The following is a 22,705-nucleotide window of genomic DNA, read 5'->3' as shown; positions in this document are numbered from 1 at the left end:
AATAATTGAAGAAAACCCAAGACAAAAAAATCTAAATTTAAAAGAGAAAGCAAATAATAATACTCATAATTTAAAAGGATTAATCACAGGACTCCTTTACATATCTAGTCCCCCTATAGAACTTAAAATAGTTTTTATTTATAAAAATTAAATTGAAACAAAACTTTTCAAGAACATATTTTTTAAGGCATGGCCAAATAGAGAGGTGGACTAGGAGTTAAAAAAAACCTGGTTTTGAATCCCATGTCAGGAGCTCTGTGTGACTCTTACCTTGTTTAATCTTGCTTCTCTGATCTTGTTTCTTCATCTATAAAATGGGGGTAATAATACCACTTGTCACAGGGCTATTATAAGAATCAAATGATTTAAAGTGCTTTGCACTATATAAATGTCATTAATATTTATGATAAGATAAAGATGGCTGTCAGAGGGACATAATGGGCCTAAAGTGTTGACTTTGGAACTGTTCTCCCTAGAAAAGTTAATAATACTCCTGAGAATTTTTTGTCCTTCCTCAGAATAGACATTTTAGTTATGCAGAATTCTAAACTCTATCCTAAAGAAGAGCTACACACACACACACACACACACACACACACACACACACACACATATATTTATTGCTGAGGCAATTGGAGTCAAGTGACTTCCCCAGGGTCACACAGCTAGGACGTGTTCGGTGAGAGGCCTGATTGGAACTCAGGTCCTCCTGACTTTAGAGCTGGTGCTCTATCACTGCACTACCTAGCTGCCCCAATTTACATACTTTTAAAGGACATTTGCAATGCACAATCATGGAAAGGGTAAAATGAAGTAGATGGAAATTGTAAAGTCACCAGCCTTGAAGTAATTCACATTGACCTAAAAATACTGTTTAGCTTCATGACAAGTCAATTCTGCTTTCATGAAAGTTTAAACTATATTGATATTCTAAACATGAGACTGTTACCTAATAGTGAATGAATTTAATTATTTCTGTTATCATTTAGCAGCTATTAGATATCTAATTATTAATCTAGTAATCTCGTAGGGAATATGATTAGATTTTTGAGATATTCACCAAGGCAAGCAGGGCGCTAAGATAAATATATACTGATAATAAGGAAGTCACACAGTGGACTTTTAAGTGCCGGTTCCTTTAAAAAATTCAAAGCAAGTTAGTTGTCAAAAGTAATTTAAACTAGTTATCTGTTTAGTCTATGCTCTGAATCCATGGTGGAGAGAATGCAACAGACTCTTTTGGGGGGCAGGAGGGACACTACAATGTTAGTTTTAGGACAGGAGCAAAGTTAAGGATGATGCCATGAAAAATATCCCTTTTAGGACTTGATAGTAATTGTTTACTGTCATGAAGTAATGGAGGAGAAAAAAGCAGCATTTCCTACTCAGAGATAGGATCCAGTTTTACAATTTATCAAATACTCTGGCAAGGAGATTATTTCTAAGGTCTTCACAGGATCGTGTGTTTATGTTATAGTGGCCTTTAGAAGCTATCTAATCCAATCCCCTCATTTTATAGATGAAGAAATAAGAGCCCCAGAGAGGTAAAATGAATTGCTCAAGATTACACAAAGGACGGAGGCAAGTCCTTGCTTCCAAGTCCAGAGCTCTTTCCTTTATAACTCAATGTTTGTTTCAGAGCCCAATTTAACTCCAAGGTTTGGCTTCTGATTGAAGGCAAATGAGTTGGGAAAGATATTTCTTGTTAACTCAATTGGTGTCCTTCTAGTTTTACTAAAATGTTCTAGTCCTATATTTTTTCTGGCCTTAGTTAGAAAAGGGGTCATTTAAGGCTCCTATTCTTTTGATTTAACATCGCAGTTTTGTTTATCCTGTTTCTGCCTATTCTGACTAACTTTTCCCCAATGCCCTACATTCCAGATGAATCTTCTTTTTGCTAACAAAGGCAACTTAATTCTTTACAACTCTGCCCCCAGGTGTCACTGTTCATCATGATCATCTATTCCTGCACAAAATCTTTATTAAGGGATTTATAATAAACAACTGCATATTTACATTTTCACTCTATCTTTAGCTTCTCCTTTGTTATGGAAGCTTAAATCATTCTTTGAAAAGACAGTATTTTAGTACACTGGCTACAGGTAGGAATTGACCTGTCCTGCCGCATAGGCAGCTATCTATACTTTATGATTTGTATCTAAACCAGGAAGAGCTCCCTCCCTGGTCTGGCCCTGGTGCCTGCAATTAGCCTGACATTTCATTCTTTTTGATGAAGGTACAGTCCCATAAGTAAAATAGAAATACTTCAGGGAAGGATAATCCATCAAACTGTATTTTTAAGAAAAATGGAGAATATATAAGTTATTAATAATGATTCCTCCCCGCCCAAAAGACTAATTGAACTATCATTTTTAAAAGGAGGAAGTTTTAATTATGTGATTTAGTTTTTAAAATTCTCTTTTTGTAATATTAAAAAAAAGCCTTAAAATCTGTTAGCTAACTTTATGAATTTGTGTGTTACATTGACTGAAAAACCAAAAAATTTAGAAATTCTTCTTTGGAAGAAAGGAGAAAAGGGTAGGAGGAATGAGCAGAGGCAAAAGATGGACATGGTCCCTTTGGAAAGCAATCAATGCTACTAGTTCAGGGGAAGAGGAATTAATCATCAATTCAACAGATAGTATAACTGCTACAATCTGAACAGATATTCTACAAATCCATCATTTCAGTCTAGGTTTCTTAACAAGCACTAGTGTCACCCTTCCTATAGTCTTATCTGAGGCTATTACAGTTATAATAGAATACAATTTAATATTTAATCATTATCCTTTTACATTGTTTTAACCTAATTAACCTGTTAAGTTTGCTAATATATCCAACCCACATGCTACAACATTAACATTCTGATAAACTACTTAGGGGGAGAGGAAGAAAATGTCACATTCAACCACTAGCATCGTCAATGGTTCTAATAACTTCTGACAATGAAAAATAATTGGTAGTTTTGGCAGATATAATACTAGGTAGAGCTTGCTTGAAGTCTGAGTGGTGGACACATGAGGATTTCAGAATGAATATCAAGCATAACAAGCTATCAATTACTTATCTAGGATAATAGGGACAAATTAACCCCAGGCAGAGAAAATGTGATACATACGTGGATATCAGACTCCCAAAATGCAACAGTGTTTCAACTGAAAGGTCTAGTTTTGTGTCATCTTTGCTAGTGCACTTTAAATGCAATGCGGCAGTTATCACCTCCAGTACCTTCAATGCTGAAATACAGTTATTATATAGTCATATTTGAGTCAGATTCTAACACAACACAAAGAACAGCTCTGTTTTATGAAATAAGATTTTGTAAACTTCTCACATTCTCTGTAAACAATTTGACATATGTGATCAATATCGCAGGTCAATATTTGGGTTTACCTAAACATTCATTTTCAAAGGTTTCACTGATTTAAGAATTTGAAAACAACCCCAAAGATGTGATAGTAATGACAGTTTATCCTTTAGTAGTACTGCGGGAACAAGCTGATTTTCAGAAGAGAACATGGAATCGTTAGGATGCTAAGTGAGGGTAGCCTATCTACTCAAACTTTTCTCTTTACTCTCCACATTTCAACATTCTTTTGAGATAAGCTTCCCAAATGAGGCAAGATTCTCATTAGAGAAGGCTCCCAGAAGGTCAATGGAGAATGCTATAAACTAGTTATATATGTTAGTCAGTTTGTTTGAGGTATGTCCAACTTGGAAGAAAGCTTCCAAAATAGCTTCCTAAAAAGACACACAAAAGAACTTGAGACCCTCTTTCAAATAGTTTCTTGTACTCAAAAAACAAACACCGCCCCCCATAGTTCATTAAATACAATGACAATAATAGACATTTTAAATAAAAATTAAATGTCAAAATTTTAAATGGCACTTAATGTAGTTAAGGACTGTCAAGGACAGTTTGCTTCAAACAAGAGTGGAAGGATTTCTGGCTATGGTCTGTCTTAATCCTCTTATTAACATGATTCTAATGGTGGCCAAGTGGGAAAAAAAAATACTGAAATATAGTTATCCAAGTTTTAATTTTTTTTTTGGTAAAGAACCATGCTGCTATCCAGTTTTTATCCCTATCAATTACCACATTGTTTGGGATACTGACAGCAATAGTCGTAGGACTGCTCCCAAAATGACAGAGACAAGGAAAAGAGTTCAGGGAGCAAGAGATCAAGGCCAGGAATTAAAATCTAGTTTGCTGGGTAGAAGGATATTATGGAGATCTTTTTGCCTTTGGAGATATCACCTTGGATGCCTCAAGTTCTCTGTTCTTTGACACAAATTAGCCAAGATGGATGCAGAACGTTAGTCTATAGACTATAGTGCTTTATGGCTAAAAATAATATTGCCGAAGTAAATCTAATTACTAAAATTAGATAGTCTACCATGGATCAAACTGGAAGAAGGAAAAAAATGGGATTTACGATGGAAACAGGTACAATATGGCCAAAAGCATATGACTGAAGAAATGTTTACTGTTCCCATCCATCTCTGCATACAAATAAGAACCACTACAAGATAACTGAATTATGGACTAAGTCCAGAGCCAATGATTCAATTCATATATCCAAGCCTATTACAATTCCAGAATGCCTATTTCTAGTTTTAAAAAGGGCAAATATTATTTTGCTACCCTGGTTTATGTTAGAAGGAAACAGAAATTTTGCATCTGATACAAGTTACCTGGCTCTGTTCAATTAGACTGAACATACACTTGGCATCAGTGCGATCCAGACAAGGGTTCCTATTTCTTAGCTGCCTTGTCTTTTTGAGGAATTCTCTATGATCGTCTTTATTACACCCCTCCCTTGGATTCTAAAAGTTTGCTAAAAAAAAAAAAAATGCACACAATTAAAAATACTAAAAAGAACGTAAACACAATAGTGGTTTTCTTTCAAAAGAAAACAAAGAGCCTAATATATAAGCAATTAAATAGATTTACTTCAAAACCAAAGAGGGATGAAAGAGGAAATCCTGAACACTTGGAATCCTGATATATTTCTAAGAGTTGGTTATTGTGATCAGATTCTATGGAGGGAATAACTAATGGAAAAATGTTATATGTAAGTATTAACCAATAACAGCCCGATTCAATTGATCCTCATTTGGCACAGCAAAACCAATTTTTTAGTTTTTTGGTCTCAATACAGTATTATCACAGAAAGACAAAGAGTGGTGTTTTGTTCATTTTTGAGAGAAAACAAGGACTAAAAGACTGGTTTCTGTTTCCTCTGAAGGGCTACAGCAGGCATATAGACCGCTTGTTAAGAAAAAGTAAAACTGTACAGAGTTTAGGATACTTCAACATTTAACGGTATTCTGGGTCCTAGGAAAGCAACATAAACAGACAAAAACTCTCTCCAGGTCCAGACGACTACTCCAGCCAAAGAAGAAAGAGACCACTCTGACTTGGCCTAAAAGAGGTGCTTTCCCAAGCTGGTCAGAAAAAGCCACCTGGCTTCCAGAAATGTTAGGGAGACAGTTATTTTCCAGGTTGATATCCTTTAAAAGACACATGCCAAATAAGGGTGCTCATTAGGGAGGGGCTTGCAGTCACCTCAAAAATACTTCAGCAAATCCTCATTATCCAGAAATGTAAAAAAAAATGTACTTCTGCCTCTCAAGACAAGAAGGAACTGAGCCTCTAAGATATGAGTTTCCAATGTCCTATTTATAGGAATAAGGACAGTATTTCTTCTCTTATGTAGGCAAAGTTTACTCCTGTGTTTTTTTTTCTTCCAGGCAAAGGAAGTTTTCTATAAGCAAAAACAATTGCCTTCTTCATCTTCCCATGACTGTCATTTAGAAAACAGGGGAGTCGCAGAATGGGCAAGGGCCTTGCAATAACCTCTTTATCCAGTCAGGATCTGTGAAAAGGAAAACAAGGGGTATCAAATGTGGATTTTATAAATCACGATACCAGAGAAAAGGGAAAAAAAAGAAATAATCATTTATGTGACCTCAGACAAACCACTGCTCTTCTCTAATCTTTTAATTCAGAATTACACATTCTTCCCAACTGAAAAGATTTTATAGACTTTTATAAGTGGCTCTAAATAAATTAAAATAGTAGTTTTTTGTTCGGTTCTTCTATCTCCACAATTATGCTCAAAGAGGCTATGAATTTTTTTATTGTAGTCAATGTTTAAAAAAATTAATCAGCACAACATTTCTATTTTTTTTTAAGAGATAAAATTTAGCTCAGTTCAACTCAAATCAGAGAAGGTCATGATGATTTGTAATACTTTTGCTAAAGGTTACTGCAGAAGCTGGGTACAACAGTAGACAGCTGTTGAAACTATGAACACAGGCAAGTATCTTATGTCTGATATCATCTTTGTTCTGTGAATACAAAATGTATCCTAATACTGTTGTTGAGTTGTTTCAGTCATGTCTGTTCTTGTGACCCCATTTGGGATTTTCTTAGCAAAGATATTGGAGTAGTTTGCCATTTCCTTCTCCAGTTCATTTTAAAGACAAAAAAACTGAGGCATACAGGGTTAAATGACTTGCCAAGGGTTACATGGTTAGTAAGTATCTTGAGGCCCAATTCGAACTCATAAAATGAATCTTGATTCCAACCTCAATGTTCTATCCACTGCGCCAATTAGTTACCCTTTGTATGCCAACACCAATTGGAGAAAAAAAGTATGGAGCTATTGTATCTCACTCTATTTATCAAGAAAAATCTTAAATGTATAGATGATTTAGACATATATATACAGGATATCCTCAGCAATTTAGAAAAAAAGAATTACCTTTCAGATAAGGGAAGAGTTCAGGACTAAATAAGCAATAAAGAAGGTCACTGAATAATAAACGTAGACCATTTTGGTCTCATAAAATGACAAAGTTCTTACATAAAGAATTTCAATGCAATTAAAATTAGAAAGGAAACAGCTAACTTGGAAAAAACATTTGCAGCAATAAATGTATTTTGTATCTTTATGTCAAATGTATCTGATAAATGTATCAATTCCAAAATATATAGGTAACATTCATTCAGTGGCTGCCAACAGCACTCTGTAGGATCCTCTGGATGTTTCCCTCCTCTTTTTTTGTCTTCCTCCTTTTCCCACTCCTCCCACTCCCAGCTCTAATTTCTCTAAGTAGGACAATGTGCAGCATCAGATTAAACAAAAACAGAAGAGGAAATTGATGCTCATTATTGACCATGGCTCTGGCATGTGCAAAACTAGCTTTGCTGGGGCTGATGTTCTTCAGACTGTGTTCTGCTCCAGTATTAGATGGCCAAGACATCAGGATGTTATGATGGGAAGTGGACAAAAGGACAGTTATGCTGGTGATGAGAGTCAGAGCAAGACAGCCTGATTCTGAAATATCTCATCGAACATGGCACTGTCACCAAATAGGATCTCATGGAGAAAATCTGGCACCATACTTTCCACAATGACTTCTTATAACCTTTGAGGAACACCTTTAAAACCCAAGACCAACAGAGAGAAAAAAACATAAATTATGTTTGAGGACTTCAATATCACAGCCATGTGTGTTGCTATTCAGGAAATGCTATCTCTGTAAGGCTCTTGTTGTACCACTGCCATCATTAGGGACTCATCTGATGGTGTTATCCACAATGTGCTCTTCTGTGAGGGTTTGCCCTTTCCCATTCCATGCTTTATTTAGACTCAGCTAACCATGACCTGATAGGCTACCTCATGAGATACTGACAAAAAAAGGGTCCATTACCATATGAAAAGGAAATTATTCATAACATCAAGGAGAAGCTGTACTATGCTGGCCTGGCCTTTGAGCAGGAGATGCCCACTGCTACTTCCTTTTCTTCCCTAGAGAAGAGTAATGAGCTTCCTGATGGCCAAGTGACCAGTGGATTCTCTTCTGGCCATCCCTCCCAGCTATGGAATTCCATGGCATTCATAAGAATACTTTCAATTTTATCATGAAGTGTGATCTTGACATTCAAAAGGATCTATATGGCATCACAGTACTGTCTGATGGTACTACTAAGTATTCTCATATTGTTGACAATGAAGAAAGCACAGCCCTGCCACATAGCATAATGAAAATGAAGATCATTGCCCCTCTGTATTCCATCTGAATTGGTGGCTCTACTCAGGCCTTTCTCTCCCACCTTCCAGCAGATGTGGACAAGCAAGCAAGAATATGATGAATCTGGACCATTCACTGTCCATCACAAATGTTTCCAAAAGAATCACTTGCAGATCCATAGCAAGTGCTGCTTGAATATTCACAAAGTATAAAATTGCCTTGGCAAATATATGTATCTCATGTTATGAAATCGGAATAAAATTTTTTGAAAAGAAACTTGTTCTTGAGGGAGTTTGTAGCTGATATTAAACAATTATCAGTACTTTTTAGATTAACTGTTACTGATTTGATCTATTCAAGTTAATAGTTGTTCCTTTGGTGTACATTTTAGCATACCTTAAACATATTTTTGATTTAAATCCTAATACAGGTCACTTCATTTCAACAGATAAGGCTAAGAGTTAACTTTTGTAGAGAATTGAACTCATAATAGTATTTGGCTGGTTGACAATAGTTTAGCTTATAAAGAATCAGGTCCATACAGGTATTCAAAAGTCAGATTTTCATCCTCTAAAAGAGCTGACTTACAGAATTTCTCTCCTAAGGCTGTTTTAAGTTAGATCTTGACACCATCCTAGCAGGAATACAAACTGAAACCAAACCTTAAGAGCCAAGTTTTTTCCCCAAACCCACTATTTTCATCCAATGTTATGGGGTTAAGTTATTCAGCCTTGAGTTGCTAAAAAGTCTGCATTCACAAACTGCACATTTGTGCATTTAATTAAACTTTCTGTAGTTGCCTTAATGTTCTCAGGTAACAGTAGAATATCAAAATTTTTAAGTAATTTTAAGAGTTGAGAAATGTAATGCCCAACATTTTATTGTGTAAGGAAAAATAAAAATACTGCAAGTAAACTAATATATATGTATACATACATATATATGTATACACACATACACACACATATGGGAAACTGATTTAAATTTATAAGACTAACAATTATTTTCCAGTTGGTAAATGGTCAAAAAATAGGCAATTTTCAAAGAAAGTAATACACGTTATCAACGACCACATAAAAAATGTTCCAAATTACCAATAATTAGAGAAATACAAATTAAAGTAATTCTCAAGTCCTATTTCACAGCTTTCGGACTGGTAAAGATAACAAAAAAAAAAAAAAAAGGAGGAAAATGTGAAGTGTTAAGAGACTGTGGGAAAAAACCAGGTACGCTGCTAGTGAAGCTGTGAACTAGTCCAGTCATTTTAGAAAGCAATTTAGAACTATGCCCCAAAAGTTAGTAAACTATCAAAGCAAAGAAATCAAAGAGGAAAAGGAATTACAGTTAAAAATATATATCTATAACAGCTCTTTTGGTTAATAGCCAAAAATAGAAACTAGATTATCTATCCATTGGGGAATAGCTAAACAAATTATGGCAACAAATGTGGCAGAATATTACTATGCCATAAAGAACAATGAAATGGACAATTTCAAAGGAAACTAGGAATACTTTTATGAAGGGTTGCAAAGTGAAATAAATGGACTAGAAACCAATTTATACAAGGATATTAATATAGAGAAAAATAACTTTGAAAGATTTAGAATTCTAGTCAATGATATGATAAACCAGAAGTACTGAAGAATGGTCATCTCCTGATAGAACAGTGATAAGCTTAAAATACAAATGAAGCAAATTTTCCTATATCCTCAATATGGGAACTTCTTACCCCAGACTATGCATCTTTGTTATGAGTTTTATTCTATTTTTTAAAAAAATTGTTCCAATGGGAGAAACAAAGAAAGAAATAATAAATTTTTGTAAAATTTTTAAAAATTATATATATTTTTAAAAAACTAGAAGCCTTATCTTAAAATATCGCATTCTCTTCCTACATAAATGAGGGCAACTAGACATAATGGAACATTAGATCAAGGAAGAGGAGAAAGAAAAATGAAGTAGGGATGGATCAGCACAGATTCTTAATTTCTGGAAAAGCAATTCAAAATAATTATCCCACTGAAAAGTGGTAGTGTCACCTTTGTATCCAAGAAACAACATTATTAAGAATATTTGAACTTTTCTTATTTAATCAATGAAATATAATGGTTTGCACACACAAACCAAGGGTTAGGACTATACATTTTAGAGTAAGTCCACTGTCTATAAACATAGCAGCACTTACCAAAGCAAACCGCAGAGATACTTGAGTCACATAGTAAATGTAATATATACTTAGACATGGCATTCTCCAATTACCATTTTCTAATTAGAGCTGTGGCTAAACAATAACACCATAAAGAGCAGAATATTGCCCCTGCTTTCACTGTCTGCCTACATAACAGAAAATGATTCTGAGCTTGACCTGAGTTGTTATACTGATGAATGGGAATTCTGCCAGCAGTCTTAATCCCTAGCTTCCAAGCTAGGAAAAACACTCACTCACCTCCTGAAGTTGGATGTCGTGCAATGCTGTCATGAAGCAAACACCTTCTGTATATCAAACTCTGGCAAGACTGATAAGTTAAAAAGCACCTGAAAGAAGACACTGTATGGTCAATGGAAAAAGTTTGCTAGATTCAAACCAATAAACTCAGAGAAATATGGTATTTGGTTGGAGGTTCACCATGGGCAGTTAATTGTTTTGAAAAGATATGAAAGAACAAAAATAGTCGAAAGCTCAAAACAGCACACAGTCATTCATACCATAAAAATCATACTTACTGTGACCCCATCTGATTGGCATATATACCAAAGAAAAGGTTTACATATAGGGGATAACATTAATGAGACAAAAGCTTATGAGGATTGTGCTCAGGCAACAGTAATAAAAAAAAAAAAATGGTACAAAGAAAGACAGCAACTTCCAATTTGTCAGTTGATTCAAAGTATCATTCATTGCCTAGTCTGGAAAGAATTCAAAATCTGCCTTACTGATGGTTGGACCATGATATCCTTCAGTTGATGTTAAAAAATTTATAGAGCACACAAGATGCGTGTGCTAGATATTATTGAAGTTGTGATTCATTAATTAACATCTCTATCCGAAGAAGTTTACAAACTAGTTGCAGGGAAAGGAAGGAAGAAAGAACAGGGGGAAAGGCAGAAAGTACACTATAGATAAATTTAAATAATAAAGAACACATAAAAGACATAAAATAGATACAGAAGATCCAATAATTCTAAGTGAGGAAAGGTTTTGCAAGGGTCAATGTTGAAAATTTATTCTTGTATATGTTTTGAAAATAAAAACTTTGTGTTCCAATTTTCAACTCTCCTCCTTCCTCACATTCCCTCCCCTATTTGACAAGTAATCCAATATATGTTAAACATGGTAAAAATATATGTAAATCCAATACAGGCATACATATTTATACAACTATCTTGCTGCACAAGAAAAATCAGATCAAAAAGGAAAAAAGATATGAGAAGAAAATAAAATTTAAGCAAACAACAACAAAAGATGTGAAATTCTATGTTGTGGTCTACACTCAGTTCCCACAGTCCTTTCTGGGTGTAGATGGCTCTCATCATCACAAGATCATTGAAACTGGCCTGAATTATCTCATTGTTGAGAAAAGCCACAGAGGGAGAAAAAAATTACAGTAAAATACCGTAAGTACCTAGCATTCATATTTAGAAATTACATTTTGTTATTACTCTTTTCTCATTAGAAAATCAACTGGCTTTGTAAAAAAAAAAAATAGTCAATCTGTTCAAAATGTGAAATTCATAAAAAGTTTAATTTTCTATAATATAATTTCTAAAAATTTAGTAAGACAAAGTCATTTAGAGCAAATTAATTACAAACAAAAATAATCCTACTCAAATAAATAATAGAAAACTTCATCTGAGATTGAAAATTTATTTTAAATTGTTCCTTCCTTAACCTTTGGATAAAAAGGAGTCAATGCAGGTCCTACCAAAATTATCGATTCCCCCATAAACCTATGAACAAAAGACTCTTTTAGTGAGTAATACTTGAACATATTAGTAGCAGTTGTTTGCAATAGCTAGTCTATAAGGGGAACAATCAATCAATAAAGCCACTTACCGGAGCCAAATGTGCCCATTAGAACAAACTGCCTGCTTACGATCTGTGAATGGCAAAATTTCTTTACATAAACTGCAGTGTTCAGGGAAAGTTTGTTTGTTCATCTTCTTTGAGATGTGCCCAATGAGTACCTAAGAAGACACAGTAGAAGCAATGGTTAGAGGCGAATATAGCATTATGGAAAAGGAAATGACTCAGAAGGAAAAGATCCCTTAAATGGCATTAAATTTTTTTTTTAAAAGGAATTTAAAATACGTGATAAAATAGATAGATAGGTTTATTATAATTCTCTATTGGCTAACTACAGTACCTAAGAAGGAGGAAGTTATATCACAGACCACACTTAAGTAAACTGAAAGAAATATTGAATGAAATAGCTGTCATTCATACAAAGTAGTGTATTAATAGCATAGACTAATTCACCAAGACAAAAACTATTCCTTAAAAGTAAATATATATTATCATCCTCCTTTTCAAATATTTTTTGAAATGGGAACCTGAAGTTTTTTTATAGGTTGTGAAAAATGTAATGCAACCATTAAATTATTTGAGGCTGTATGAGGAAAATTATCCCTTCTATGCGCAAAATGTCACTGGTAGGAAGTACAGGTCAAAATATCATCTCCTTTATAAAATTAGCTAAATGCCTATGACTAAGAATCTAGAAAAATCTAGTTGGATGTCAGTTTTGTTTAAACAACTAGGAGTCTAAAAATATTTAACTACCTTGAAATGATTTAGCAGAATGATAACTATGGAAATATGTATAGAAGAATTGCACATGTTTAACATATATTGGATTACTTACCATATAGGAGAGAGGATGAGGGGGATGAGAGGGAGAAAAAAATTTCTGCAGGGTTTTGCAAGGGTGAATGTTGAAAAATATCTATGCATATGTTTTGAAAATAAAGAGCTTAAAAAAAATAACTTAGCAGGGGCAGCAAGGTAGCATAGTGGATAGAATACTAACCCTGAAGTCAGGAGGACCTAAGTTCAAATCTGACCTCAGCCACTTAATACTTCCTGGCTGTGTGACCCTGGGCAAGTCACTTAATCCCAATTGCCTCAGAAAAACAAACAAACAAAAAACTTAGCAGAACACACAAATAAAACATGCCATCCTGGGTCAAATCAATAGTACATTATAGATTAGGATTTTGCTGGTTTAAAAAAAAAAAAAAAGGCCCAATAGATGATCTGTAGGACCAAGCTGTCCTCCCTGATACACACACACACACACACACACACACACACACACAATCTCTAAATAAATATATCTCTAAATTGATAATTATATATATATATACATATATATATATATTTATACCTTGTTATCAACTATGAATGCTTGTGAATCCATTTACACACATACACACACTTTTTTAAACCTCTATTACTTATTCAAATAATGAGTTCCATTAAATTTTATTCACTCTGAGATGCAACTTTCATTTGTCCTAAACCTATCTCACAGAGTTGGTTTTGTCTTATTGTTTAAGAGACTTGATTAGAAAAATCTGATTTCACTTTTATCCCCATCCTGTTCATAATGTTACAAATTTCAATTACATTTCCTTTTGGTGTGAAGAATCCTCCTCCTTCTTCTAATTTATCCTCATAGTATATCCCTACTCTCCTCCCTAGCATTCTCCAGTCTTCTTAAATCAGACTAGCATGAATTCCACTAGAGTTTTAATATAAGGGCAGCTTAAAGTTTGGAGAATAGGAATCAGAGCTGGAAAAGGCCTCAGAAGCCTAATTCAACCTTCTCATTTCATGGTAAAGGCTCCTGAGCCAAAGAGAAATGAAGGGTTACAGGAATTTCTGTTTTGTTTTGAAATATTCTTGGTGACGTGCAGTGTTTTATTGGTCCTTTTTAGCAGCAGCATCGGACCAAAATCATCAAAAATACAAGAACTTTTAAGATATTTATACATATTTGTATTTTTAAAATATTACTACTAACTACCCTTTTATACCTTAAAATCTGTGAACAAAAGAAAGATGCAAGTTTAGCAGAAAGTTCTCATTTTTTGTAATGGCTTTGTGGTAGCTGCCCAATTAATATAAAAAAATTGCAAATTTCTCAAAATCTTGGCAAACAATTATCACCTTGAACTTTTATACCACTAGTAACTTTTTCAAAGTGTTTTTGTATGTATTATCTCATTTAATTCATATAACATCCCTGTAACATAGATACAACAGGTGCCAACACTTCCATTTTAGAGAACAGTAGGTTGAGATTAAGGGAGGTTAACAGTAAAGAGGTATCAAGAATTAAATTAGTTGACAGTGTGAGATCTCTTACCTCTTAGTCCAGAGTTACACCACATTAAGATGAACACCAAATTTCATTCAAAAGAGGGTAAAAAATTAGTCTATTAAAAATATGTTAAATTTTAGGGTGGAAAAGTATTTTACTAAAGTTTTGTTATCCAATTCTTTGTGACTCTTTGGGGCTTTCTTGGCAGAAATACTGGAATGGTTTACCATTTCCTTCTCCAGCTCATTTTACAGGTGAGAAAACTAAGGTAAATAAGGTTAAATGACTTTGATTGCCACATAAATTCAAATTACTATTATTAATGTATTTTTAAAAAATAATACAGATAACACTTGCATGCTCCTGTTTTTTAAATTAGGAAAAGTTCTATTTCTGAATCTATTAAAAAGAGGAAAAAATAACTAAAATATAACAACTAATATTTGGAGGTGAGAAGGGAAAAGAAAGGCAGGGGTGCAAAAATGTTTTTCATCCTCTTTGTTAGAATCACCCCATAACACATACTAAATGATATACTAAATGTAGCTTCCTTGTACTCATTAGAAAAGCCTTATACTGACACTAGAATCCTCGTTTCAAGAATCCATCTTACATTCATCCAGTCTCATTCATTCATTACCTACAAAGGTAATAACTTAAAAGACTGTTTTGTGAAATACTAAAACAAAAAATATGTTTAAAAATCCTATTATGGCTATATCTTTCTCATGCAGGGAAATGTAGACCTTTCATACAATGTCACTGCTGTCATTAGTTATAACCTACCCGAGCTGTTCTGTCATCATAACCTTCATCAGACATTAAAAAGTCACAGAGTCCTTTGGTGGGAATGCCAGTGTTCTCCGTGATCCACGTGTGCAGGTATACTTCCCCCAATACCCTCTTCATATGCTCCCTAGCTAAGTGCATTTCAACAGCTTCAATTCTTCCTTGGATTTCTAGGAGTTTCTCTTCCATTGGCTCACGACTTGCATCTCCAGATTGGATGGGTGAGCTGTCAGCTAGATCTTCAACATCTCTTTCTTTGTTCTTCTCATGACCACCTGGTTTGCTCATTTGTTTAAAAGAACCTTCTTCTTGTTGCTCCTCATCAGTATGGCCCAGCACAAGAGAGTCAGTTATTAAGATTTTGTTGTCTTCATGGGTAGGCTTCCATAAGACCTCTGAAGGGGTTTTCTGCATTGACTGATATAAAATCCGCAAGAGGAAAAGTTTAAACCGCCAAAAGTAAGTAGACCCAGAACCTTCGATCTTTTTATCCAAAGCTTCTTGTAAAAACTGAGGAATATGTTTATCTTTCAAAATTTTCCAGCGTACCAGGTCTAATAAGTCTACCTGCTTAAAGAGATTTTGAACTGAAGACTCTAGGAGTTGAGCTGCTGCCTCTTCAAATGTTTTGAGAGTGACAAACTGAACCTGGTAGTTTTTGTTCACAGGGTGGAGACCATTGATCATGCCTTCAGTTGTAATGACTGCCAGGTATGCACCACAAGGGCTTACTGCTATCCCATGAGTCCTCACTGAGCCAAATACTTCTGATAGTTTTATCAGTTGGTGCTCAAATTTTAATGCAACATCTGTAAAAATGGGAATCAGTTGCCTCACCTTTCCATCACTTGAACAAGTATATACTGTGCCATTTTGTTTGTCTGCAGTCATGGAAACAATGGGTAGTGTGTGAAGTCCTGTGACATGGGAATTATGGACATTCAAACCTGCTTTGGATATCAGAAGAAGACACCAAAACACATAGGATCCCCTAGCAGCCACCACTAAGCTACAACTACATTTCTGGTATGGATGATAAAGAGGAATACATTTAATGCTGTGTACTGGCAACTGGTCCATTTCTTTCCATAGAATAACAGGTTGTCTTAATGTGAAGTAGCCTTTAACTGCTTTGAGGTTAACAGGAAGAATTTTAACAGGCCCAAATGCACTCCCCACAATGAGCCCGCTCATTTTTCGATTGTTGTGTTCATACTCCCACCAAAACAAAACACTAGGAGAGGTAATCCCTGATTCAATGGTGTTACATGAAGAGATAGATTCCTTGCCAATAAATGGGAGCTGAAACTGCCACACTGCAATGTTTCCATTTTCAAAAAGGACTGCCAGGAGCACACTGCCGACATCATGGCATTCATTATTGTTTTTGACCTGCTGGGTGGTGCAGATGCCTGACCACTCCATCCGTACTGGAGTCTGCATGCTGTGTCTCCTCTGAAACTCAGCAAAGTCCCCAAGATCTCCTTCGGGGGCTTCATTTTTGGTTAGCTTATAGCTGGTCTCGTAAAGGCGCTCTCCATAGATCTCAGTTAGATCAACCAGCTGTACCCACTGCAGTCTGTTGAGGTTAGCCTGAATGGTCAATCGATTGTCCATGGTTAATGCTGACAACAGACATCTCCCATTAGCATCACAGCCCATTGGAGACCAGCTGGTATACTTGAATCCTCTCATTGGTGGCAAAGATTTTCCTTCAGGATTAAATACCCTATCTAGCATGAAGCTTTGACTGACTGTGGGGTCTTTAGAGGTGGCAAATTTCTCCTTACATTCAGCAACCTCCTTTTTTGAACCAACCTGAAGGGGGGAAAAAAAGAGATTTTTAAAAACTAGATAATTGCTACATCACATTAACATATACAATATCATTTAGTATGAATCAAGGGATTCATATTAAAATCAAAGATAAATACCTTCAATATTATGACAAACTGAGTACTTCTTTAAATTCTGACATAACTAAAAAACAACTGAAGATCTAAGAGAACATAAAGTAAAAGATACTATCCTTCTAGCAGAGTTGTGGAGACAGATAATTGTATACAATTATCATATAGTTCATTGAATCAGATATTTTAACTCACTCTTTGTCACATCTCTTAGATTCAATCTATGAGGAGGAAAAGCTGAACACCCTCCCTATCCCATGTCTATGATGTTAAGCTCAAATGAACCCAAAAGAATATTAAAAAAAAAAAAAACATGTACTTATATTATCCAAGGGCCAACTAAAATTACTTATTCTGTTGGCTACTATGACTTCTAAATAAACAATAAGTACTATTAACAACTTGACCTCCTCCTTTATCTTGAAAAGGAAAAACCACATGGTTAAGTTGGTCCTTAGTTACATAAAATAATAGGTGTCAAATACCAACACAACATTCAACCAGCCTTAACACAAAATAATAAATGCATTAAAAGACATGTTTTTTGACATACTTAAGTGTTAGATGTTTTACATTCCTTTAACATATCTGACATCAAAGGGTAGTAGCAGAATGAGTATTTTTCAATGACAAGTGTTTTTTTTTTGTAATTAAATGTGGCCCCTAAATTGATTATGGAAACTTCATTCAAATTATTCTTAGAGCTAACTTCAATGCCTTGGTTTGATTATTTTTTCTCATGGCCCTCTTATAAGTGACCTCCAATGTGAGTTAGCTGGGTTGATTCAAAGGTCTCCCAAACACATCCAACCCATTCTTGCTGTTCCTCAAATGTGGAAGTCTCACTCACTCTTTGCCTAGCCACCTTTGGAGATTCAGTTCAAATCTCATGTCTTTGTATAAAGTCTTCCCTGATCATTCCCATCTTGAATCATCTCTCTAGTTCTCATAGTTCTTATTATCTATATCATTCACTTTCTACTTAATACGCCCTGTCCTATGATAAGGAAATCAGAATTGCTCCAAAAAAATGGAAAGTGAGGTACAGAACAGGTAGAGAGCAACATAAAGGGCTCTTGGCCTAGAGTCACCCTGGAACGAAATCCAATTTCTGCAACGCACTTCCTCTGTTGTCCTCCAACAAGTTACTTATTCTCTTCAGTCCTTAGTTTCCTCAATTATAAAATGAAGGAAATGATCTCTAAGGTTCTATCTAACTCTAAGTCCTATAATTCAGTGGATGTAAGAGTGGCACAAACTACTAAAATTAGTGTCAGGAAAATGAGATGGAGTGGAGTTTTGTGGAAAATGGTAGGGACAACAATATCTGAACAATATCTAGATGTAAAACAAGAAAAAGAATAAGGGGAAGGCCCACTGCTTATTAGGAGTAGGTAGGCAATGTAAACGAATGCATTCAAGTCCCAATTTTCCTTTGGTCTTTTTTATCAAGGATCATTCTTTTAATTGAAAAGGGCAAAACAAACACAGTTTAGATGAAATTAAAACCCCAAATACAAGAGAAGATAAAGAATCTAACAACTATAAATCAATTGACATCTCCGAAAGAAAATATGAATGTAATAATAGAACCACTGTTAATAAGCTTTGATAAATCAGGAAAGCTTTTAGGATTGTGGGTATTTTAAAAAATATGTTCAATTAAAAAAAAGAGAGAGAATAAAAGGATTCTGGACATTTTAGCTTGGGTAAGGCTGTTCCCTGACAAAATTCTAAAACACAGGATTAAACAAATGGATTTTAAGCATAAAAAAGTGTGCAGTGATGATGGAAAATAAATCTTGATAAATAAGCTATTTTCCTTTATTGAAAGAATTACTGTACTAGAAGAACAGAAGAATGTTGTCATCATATCATGTTTTGGTATCAAGAAAACCTAATGAGTTTGGACTATATCTATACAAAATAATGGAAAGAACAGTACTTTGGAAAATGCAAAGAATGCTGGAATTGGAGTCAGAGAATTTTGGTGTGATCTCAGTTCTATTCCTTACTTCTTATCTGCAGTAGGTGACTTCTATGATGAACTTGTGAAAAAATACATCATAATATTCTTGTAAAATAGATGTCAAATGAAAGTATAATTAAATGGAATTGTTGCTGGTTGAACAGCCCCACTCACCAAATGTTGCTTTTACTGGATCAAAAGCAATCCAAAAGCAGATTTTTAGTGCTAAGTCACAAGGTTCTAAGATACTTGACCCTGTCCTGTTCATCATTTTTCTGATTGACTTGGATGACAAGATACACTTGTTAAAATTACTGATGATATGAAATGGAATAGATAATTCACAGAATGTCAGTATCAAGATGCAAAATTATCTCTACAAGCTGAAAAGGTAAGCTGAATCAGACAAGATGAAATTTAGAATGGATAAATGTCAAGACAACTAATAAACTAGTTAAGTCAACAGGACAACAAGAATTTATTAAACACATTTATTAAACACATTATATGAGGCATTATGCTTACTTTACTAAAGATATAAAGAAAAGTAAAAACAGTTCTTGCCCTCAAGGAACTAAAAAAAAAAAAATTGCAAACAATTTTGCTAAAAACAAGATATCTATAGAAAAAAATAGAGAAAATCTCAGAGAGAAGGCATTAGAAATAAGGAGGACTGAAAAAAATTTCTTGTAGAAAGTTAGCTGAGACTTAAAAGCCTAGGAAGTCAGGAGATAAAGAAAAGGAAGGAGAACATTTCAGGAATGGGCACAGTCAGTATACATGAAATGAATGCATTTAAATGTATTTAAGAATGCTCTTAAGAATGCTGTTCTTACTGGGAAATGAATATAAACTGCTTGCATCTTTGTTTTTCTTCCCGGGTTATTTATACCTTCTGAATTCAATTCTCCCTGTGCAACAAGAAAACTGTTCGGTTCTGCACACATATGTTGTATCTAGGATATACTGCAACCCATTCAACATGTAAAGGACTGCTTGCCATCTGGGGGAAGGGGTGGAGGGAGGGAGGGGAAAAATCAGAACAGAAGTGAATGCAAGGGATAATGCTGTAAAAAATTACCCTGGCATGCGGTCTATCAATAAAAAGTTATTAAAAAAAAAAAAAAAAAGAATGCTGTTCTTAAAGGCCTGGAGAGATTTACATGAACTTATGCTGAGTGAAATGAGCAGGACCAGGAGATCATTATACACTTCAACAATAACAATATATGATGATCAATTCTGATGGACGTGGCCCTCTTCAACAATGAGATGAACCAAATAGTTCTAATAGAGCAGTAATGAATTGAACCAGCTACACCCAGTGAAAGAACTCTGGGAGATGAGTGTGAACCACTCCCTCTATTTTTCATCCACCTGCATTTTTTATTTCCTTCACAGGTTAATTGTACATTATTTCAAAGTCTGATTCTTCTTGTGCAGCAAAATGACTGTATGGTTATGTATACATATATTGTATTTAACATATACTTTAACATATTTAACATATATTGGTCTACCTGCCATATTGGGGAGAAGATGGGGTGAAGGAGGGGAAAAACTGGAACAAGAGGTTTTGCGATTGTTAATGCTGAAAAATTACTCATGCATATATATTGTGTAAATAAAAAGCTATAATAAAAAAAAAAGAATGCTGTTCTTAGGAAGGGGCTAGGTTATGAAGGACTTTAAAAGCCAAACAGGCAAGGCAAAAAGCACTTATTTATCCAAACAAAGGATTTAATATTTGATTTTGGAAATAATAGAGAGTCACTAGATTTTATTGAATGTGAAACTGAAACAATCAGATCTGCACTTTATAAAAACCACTCTGGTAGAGTAAGGCAGAAACTCACCTGAACTTTCATAAATTCTCCTCCAAATAACTATAAAATAATGCCTCAAAATGAATCTAGGAGTGGCATGACCACAAAAATTTGAGGGGAACCAATTTTCCAGTCCAAGACAGCTTAGAAGGTTGGCAGGAAAGGTCTGTCTCACTTGGGTAAACGGGTCGGTGCAGGCAGTGTTCAGGTAAGCTGGCAACAGTGCAGGTCAGGGCAGCAGACCACCAGCAAGGCCTCATGTTCCTGGTGCAGTAAGCCAATGGTGAAATCTAGCACTCCTGGCACAGCAGGTCAGTAGGGAGGCCCCTGCTGCACTCTCTGTGCAAAAAGCTTGAGACACCCCAAAAGTAAAGCCCAACTTTAACATAAAATTAGAAGACATTAATTAAAGAGACCGGAAAAATGAGCCAACTCCTTCCCTTCCTTCCTCCCAACAAAAAACAACTACAACAACAAGAATTTGATCATAGAAAGTTGCTACACTGACAGAGAACAACAAAATACAAACTCAGAAGAGGACAAAGTCAAAATGCCTACATGTGAAGGCTCAAAGAAAAATGCTAACTTCTAGAAGAGCTCAAAAAGGACAGAATAAGATAAAATAGGAAAAGAAGAATTGGGAAAATAAATGACAGTGACACAAGAGAATAATGCAAAAATGAGTCAACGGCTTGGTAAAGGAAGCAAACAATGGAAAAGAATTACAAAAATTCACTGAAGGTGAATGGCATGATAGCAGTGCTTTAAATAATAGGGAATTTAGGAGGAGGTGTGGTTTGAGGGGAAAAATAATGAGTTCAGTTTTGGAAATGTTGGTTTTAAGATGTCTATAGGACATCTAGTACAAAATGTCCAAGAGGCATGACTGGAAGTCAGAAGAGAAGTCTGGGCTGGATAAATAGATCTGAAAATTATCAGGATAGAAATCATAGTTGAGTCCCTTGAAGATAATGAGATCATTAAGCAAAACAGTATACCATGAGAAGAAAAGGTGGCCCAGAACAGAATTTTGGGAGAAACCAATAGTGAGTTTCTATCTGTCATCTGGATGAAGATGGAGTAAAGGAGACTGAAAAGGAGTAGTCAGACTGGTAGGAGAACCAAGAGCATGTCATAGAAACCCAGAGAGAAGACCGTATCAAGAAGAGGATGATAGTGAGAAAGGCTGAAGAACAGTCAAGAAGAAAAAGGACTCAGAAAAGGCATTAGATTTATGGATGTAGAGATCAGTGTTAAGTTCAACAAGCTTAATTTTAGTTTCAATTAGTGAAGTCAGAAGCCAGACTACATAGAGTTAAGAAGAAAATGAGAGGAAAGAAGTAGAAACACTAATTGTAGATGTCCTTCTCAAGAAGTTTAGGTATAATATAGACATTTTCTATATTATATATAAGCAGTCATCTGCTTTATAATATAGCAGTATATAATAATAGCAACTATTTGTTACTGGCTAAGAAATAGAGTAGGTGATCAGTGGAATAGGTTAGGTTCACAGGACAAAATAGTCAATGACTATAGTAATCTAGTGTTTGGTAAGCCCAAAGACCCCCAGCTTTTGGGATAAAAATTTATTGTTTGACAAAAACTGCTGGGAATATTGGAAACTAGTATGGCAGAAACTAGGCACTGACCCACACCTATATAATATATATATCAAGATAAGATTTAAATGAGTTCATGATTTAGACATAAAGAATGATATTATAAACAAATTAGAAGAACATAGGATAGTTTACTTCTCAGGCCTGTGGAGGAGGAAGGAATTTGTGACCAAAGAACTAGAGATCATTATTGACCACAAAATAGATAATTTTGATTATATTA

General features: G+C 34.9%; 1 protein-coding gene and 1 pseudogene across 5 annotated transcripts in view; one reads left to right on the top strand and one right to left on the bottom strand.

Annotated features, from left to right (window-relative positions):
* Positions 1-22,705, bottom strand: part of GTF3C4 (general transcription factor IIIC subunit 4) — a 41,241-nt gene that overhangs the window by 2,428 nt on the left and 16,108 nt on the right. Inside the window, exons 2-6 of one of the 5 annotated variants that reach the window (XM_051980244.1) lie at positions 15,153-16,973; positions 12,098-12,228; positions 10,490-10,578; positions 3,119-3,236; positions 271-307 (exon numbers count right to left, since the gene is read on the bottom strand). In XM_051980244.1, coding sequence (XP_051836204.1) covers positions 304-307; positions 3,119-3,236; positions 10,490-10,578; positions 12,098-12,228; positions 15,153-16,973 — 2,163 coding nt within the window. In that variant the 3' untranslated portion in view covers positions 271-303. Of the gene's footprint in view, positions 1-270; positions 308-3,118; positions 4,839-4,931; positions 5,880-10,489; positions 10,579-12,097; positions 12,229-15,152; positions 16,974-22,705 lie in introns of those variants that run through there. The other 4 variants (XR_007950966.1, XR_007950967.1, XM_051980243.1 and 1 more) reach the window with 4 other exon arrangements.
* On the top strand, positions 5,819-9,235 carry LOC127550933 (actin, cytoplasmic 1-like; annotated as a pseudogene).

The sequence above is a fragment of the Antechinus flavipes genome, chromosome 2, assembly GCF_016432865.1.
Source record: "Antechinus flavipes isolate AdamAnt ecotype Samford, QLD, Australia chromosome 2, AdamAnt_v2, whole genome shotgun sequence".
Lineage (NCBI taxonomy): Eukaryota > Metazoa > Chordata > Mammalia > Dasyuromorphia > Dasyuridae > Antechinus > Antechinus flavipes.
The sequence above is the reverse complement of the archived record's forward strand: the minus strand, read 5'-3'. Positions and strand labels throughout refer to the sequence as shown.